This window comes from Aptenodytes forsteri, unplaced genomic scaffold (genome assembly GCF_000699145.1).
Source record: "Aptenodytes forsteri isolate BGI_AS27 unplaced genomic scaffold, ASM69914v1 Scaffold119, whole genome shotgun sequence".
NCBI classification, from domain to species: Eukaryota; Metazoa; Chordata; class Aves; order Sphenisciformes; family Spheniscidae; genus Aptenodytes; species Aptenodytes forsteri.
The window spans coordinates 12,835,892-12,841,315 of NW_008796165.1; the positions used below are offsets into that span (position 1 = coordinate 12,835,892).

The 5,424-nt window shown below is 36.7% G+C and overlaps 1 protein-coding gene across 1 annotated transcript in view; it reads left to right on the forward strand.

The window, feature by feature from the left end:
* Positions 1–5,424, forward strand: part of ATG4C (autophagy related 4C cysteine peptidase) — a 25,967-nt gene that overhangs the window by 9,751 nt on the left and 10,792 nt on the right. The window contains exons 6-7 of the mRNA XM_009287426.2: positions 143–213; positions 1,699–1,835. Of these exons, the coding sequence (XP_009285701.1) occupies positions 143–213; positions 1,699–1,835 (208 nt within the window). The remainder of the gene's footprint in view (positions 1–142; positions 214–1,698; positions 1,836–5,424) is intronic.

Below are 5,424 nucleotides of genomic sequence, written 5' to 3' on the forward strand. Positions count from 1 at the left end.
AAAAAAACCCCAACAACCAAATCCAAACCAACAACAAACAATTAAAACCAACCTGTCTCTAAAAATCAAATAATTTATGATTATTTACTGTTAATTTCTTTAAAATCAGAGATGAGTTAAATAGTTTTGTGTTTGTACTTAGAAAAGCTGTTGAAGAAGCAAGAGACCCTGAGCTACAAGGAGTAACAGTCTATGTTGCTCAGGATTGTACAGGTAAATGTTGTGATTACGTAGATTTTTGCAAACACTTGAGATGCTTTTTATACCTTTCAGTAAGCACTTAACAATAGAGCTCTAAAGGAGAAAAATAAACTCAAAATGGATCCACAAAATTGAGATTACGTAGACAAAGGGGTTCTTGATATATGCAGATGTTTGTTCTCTTTGAGAATCGGACATCACAACTGGAAAGCTTCATACATTGCTTGTTTGGTATCTTATAGGGGAAGGTAGTGGAATTCCAAATCCAGCAAGATACCTTTTCCTTACAATCTGCCTGCTGTAACTTATTATTTTGGATTTAAATCAATTAATAATCTGTTTTGTACTCGCTTCAATGTTGTTTTAGCAATAAGCTAGTAAGAACTTCCATATTTTATTAAAAATAACCCCCCAAAAAACAACCAAACAACTAAAAAATACTTCAGTTCAGTTAGATTTGTTAGTTACATTTTATTTGTCTTTTGCATCACAGGATTCTCTTACCCATTTTTCTAGTGGAAAAAAACCACTGCACCAGTCTCTTAGAATAGTAAGAAGTCATTTTCGCTTGGAGTTCAAAGATGTGAGCAGGATAGTGAACCTGAGTGAGTGGTAACCTTTCTTCTGCTCCAACGTGGCATTTTAAATAACCAATAATGGGCAGAGGAGCTTAGAGCTCTGGATGTTCAGGAGCAGAAAATGATGACAAGATAAACTAAATGTGCGGTGAAACTTTACACTAATGACTATAGTCTTTCAAATCTAAGCATAATGTATTACTTCAGTAGCCATGTTTAGCTGCCAGAAATTTTAGTTATGTCATAACTGATCTTGGGATAGGACAGACGAGACCGACATCCCTGGGTGATCAATCAGACTGGTTTTAAAGAGACACTGTTTAATCATACGCTACAAACCAGTTTCACCTGGCTTACAATGACAGTGAAAACTTTTAAAATTCTATTAATTTTTCACTTCTTTGTTCTGGTGATGATTTTCCGCATCTCTTAGTTTGGAGGAAATAAGCAATAATACTACATTAAGTTTTTTCACTCATTTTCAGTGACTGTTGTGTTAACTTTAGACAGCGAACTTGAGTATTTATTAAAATCAATTATTGTCTTTTTTTCCTTCAATATGTAGATGTTTCTGTTAGTTGTAGGCTTTCAAGTTTTAAACTACTCTTTTTAGAAGAAGTTTGTATCAAGTGAATAAATATTTATCGGCTTTCTCCTAACCTACCCCTTCTGCATTTTCCTGGCAATGTATCTTATCTCAGCAGCAGCAGATTACCATTCTACAAAATATTGCTGAAAATGAGGTATAACACTGTGTTTCATCAGAGTCACTCAGGAGTTATGTTTCAGGAGGACAGTAATATTTTGAAGGACTGCAGTTTCAGTTTGTCAAACTAAGTGATGGCATTTGGTAGCTGTGTCTTTGTAAAAGCTAGCGGATACATTTTAAGTATGACTATTTCCGTGTGTCTCCTTTCAGTCTACAGTTCAGATGTTATTGACAGACAGTGTTCTTTTATGGATTCTGGAAAAGCAGACACAAAAGCTGTAATTATTTTAGTTCCTGTGAGACTCGGTGGAGAGAGAACAAACATGGACTACTTAGAGTTTGTAAAGGTATGAAATGAGAGTTCAATCATTTTTCAAATAGTAGCACTAGATGATATGAAAAGCGACTTCATGACGGTAATCTTCTACCCATTAAATGTGTGGTGGTGATTTTACAGTTGAAGGTTGTAAAGTTTGACTTTACAGATTTTAAATTTCCCTATTACAAGATCAGACGTAATTGCAGAGCACATGATGTCCCTTGGTAAAGCAGTGATAACTATCCTACTCCTGAAGTAGCTACCTGAAAAGACATTAATGCAGTGGCTCAAATTACAAATGGTAATTTAGTTACATATGCTATTAGAGTTGTGCTATATTAAGTATCAGTCAGCATTTTAAAATATAAATATACCAAATTCATTATTCTGTTTCTTATTTTCTTAAATGTCAAATGGTTTAAGGTTGTTGCTTGTCTGTTCTTCCCATTTTCTTTTGTCTTTTTCTTCCCCTTAAGAGAGAATTTTTTCATATCTTTAGTCACTACTTCAAGTGTTTTCTCACTATCTGGACATTAGGATGAATGTTTCTAAGGACAGTGATGCAGGAGTAGCAAGCAGTTACCACAAATAAAAAAAAACTGGAAAAAACTAAAGTTCAAGGAGAAAGCAGAGGGGAGGAAAGTCTATGCTGTCCTCTTTTTTTCAGCCGAGGTTCTGCTTATGGTGCTAACACCCGAAGATGTACTGCAATCCTACCTCTTGAGCACAAGAATACTTCTCTTAGGGAAGAGATTGTTCTCTTAGCCTTGCTGCTTTATTGTTTTCCATGCTGCTGTTTATCTGTCTTTAAATTCTTGTTTTAATTTTTAGAATACCACAATTTAGTAGCATGTACAAAATCTGAAAGTCTGTGACATCAGGTTTTTTCTGACTCTGTCTTTGTAAAATTTTAAGAAACATGTTTGGTTTTTAATGGCGTGGGGAGACGGAGTGATGAAGCCTTTTATTTAAGTGATGAACTAATAAATTGTTTTTCTTTCCTGATTCTTTTCCTTGTATTTTCAGGCAGTTGGTTTTGGAAGGTTTTAGTTCTTTTCTGATTAATTCTGACACAGCTAAGATAAGCCTGTGGTCGCAGGCATGATCTACAGCAATCTTACTTTACTTTCAATGTTAACTGCAAAAAAGCCTTTGAATCACTCGTGTCCAGGAAAACAGACGGTGCCTTCGTTTGTAAGCCAACAAACAGTTGCTTCTGCAACTTTCATAAGGCTTTCTCAGCGAAAGAAAAGTGACTCCAGTTCTTTAATACTGGCTTTTATTATTGACGGATATCTATGGCTGGTTTTACCCTGCAGAGGCTTTCTCAATTTAGCTCTCAAAAACACTCTTTTGCCAGAGTAAAATATGTTTGCGTGGCACTGGGTTTCATAGCACAGTCACGTTATCTAAGCTTGCCTTGTACAACTGGCTTTACCAGGGTGATTTCTGCTGCTCATTTACCAAGCCTGGTACTGCCTTTTGCAGTCTGTTATAATAAAGAGACTGTGATAAGAGTGCGTTCAATTGCATATATTAGTCACTCCAATCTCTGCCTTGACTGTTCACAAGAAACGACTACATTTCTTGGGGTCTGGATTTAAGTTAAAAATGCAGATTTTAGAATGTAGTACAAGAGGTAATTTTTACAAAGGATTTTATATTTATGGATGAAAATTGATAAATTTTTTATAATTCTCTTTTACAAGAAAATTCCCATAGATTAAACAGTTATTCATTACTCTAAGTAGCTTTGCTCCCTTTCTGTTTCACTGGCAGAGGATGTGTCCTCCTTAGCTATTTCAGCCTTTGCCTCTGATCTGCCTAAATGTTCTGTAATGCTCAGCCATCGAGGAGCATTTTCTAAAAAAGCCTTCTCATTCATATTTTAAATAAGCAGCACTTTCTCTTAACCCGTATAAACCATGCTGAAGTTGACTTTGTTAGCATCCCAGGTGAGGAGTACAACAGCTTTTGTTATGTTACATTACCTTATCGTTGTCTAAGCAGAGAAAATGTTATCTTGAGAAGCTTTGGTCTTATTAGTACATGAAATATCAATCATTCTATTGAGAGAAATTTTCCCTACTTATACAATGATAATGTAATGGTTATACTTTTACTGGTTGATCTCTTAGAGGAGAGGATATAGGTATGACTGCCAGCTAATGGAGATTCCACTTTAGCTCAACTCATAGCCTTCTGGATTGCTGTCCCAGTTTGGGCCAGCGTCCAAGTTTTTGGACCCAACACTTGTCTAGTGCCACAAGAAAACCACTGTGATTTATGGACATTTAAAGGCTGTTCAGTTTTCAGAGTATTTAATGGTCTTGGGCTTCAATTACATTAGAACAGTTGGGCTCAGCTTTCTGAAGTGCTCGATGTTGGCAAAATTCAGCTCCCACTGGAGTTGGTGGGATAACTAATGGAGAACTGTGTTAAGCCAAGACTGAATATTCACAAAAATCCTAATGAGCCCTGGTAAGAAACAGAACCTCATGAAAGCAAGAAGAGTAGAAATATGTTGAAGGGAGAGGGAGGAGAAGTCCTCCGTGCCTTTTTCCATTCCTTTGCTAGGTACTTCTTTTAACAGAGAAATGATCAAGCGTGGTTTTTTGGTGTCCATTGTCTATGACTGCATCCAGAGCTTGTGGGTGATAGAGGAATTTCAGGGAGTTAAACTACTGCAATGTTCTTAACTTGACAAAACTGTGTGTATACAGGTGAATCCTTCTCCCCAGCACTAGAAGGTATATCCATAAAATCAACATTTTATTATGTAATGCTAAGTCTGCTAGGTTTGTGTGCTAGCACAGACAACGTGGATTACAGAACCCAACTCTTTTCAGCCTGAATGAACATAAATACACTGGCAGCACTGGTGTGACTGTAGCCCACAGCTGATATCCCAACTCTCTCTGCCCTTAGTGGCTCCTAGCCTTGCTGTGGGTGGAGGAGTATATTTCTTTCTTTACACCTCCAGACTGAAATGATTCCTGTATTTCACCCCATGTCCATCTTTAAATCCCATTAGGTGTATTTGTAATGTCTCTTTCTCAGAGTTGCTACATACTGATGGTTCTCTACCCTCACAGTCAGATTTACAGAATCTTACCCTCCAGTAACATTTATGGGGCTTGTCTGTTGTGTGTCTGTCTCTCCTCCCAGTATTTTGGGCTGCTGTTTTTAGAACTGTATCTTGTAATTACTCGTTTCAGCTGGCATTTCTCCCTATGATGTAAAAGTTCATACTCTAGACAGACTTCTACATTTGAACACAAAAAGAAGAGAGCCCCCAGGGCCACAGAATGTAAATGTATATGAACCCTGTAAATCTGAATACTTTGATACCTTTTGACTTAAGCAACCTGTGCTCAACTTGCATGACATTATGTTTTGTCTCCTCCCTGAAAATGATACTGCCAATTCTCTCAATGTATGGGCATCTCATGAAAAGGGAGGACTTTCTCTGGAATATCTGGTGCTATGTTTTCACTTTGGTCAATTGTAAGCTTCTAAAAATTGAGTCAAGCCCCAGAAAGTCATGAAGCCAGTCTGTAAAAAAAAAAAAAAAAAAAAAAATTTCTTTCTTTTCTTTGGAAAAAACAAAAATATCC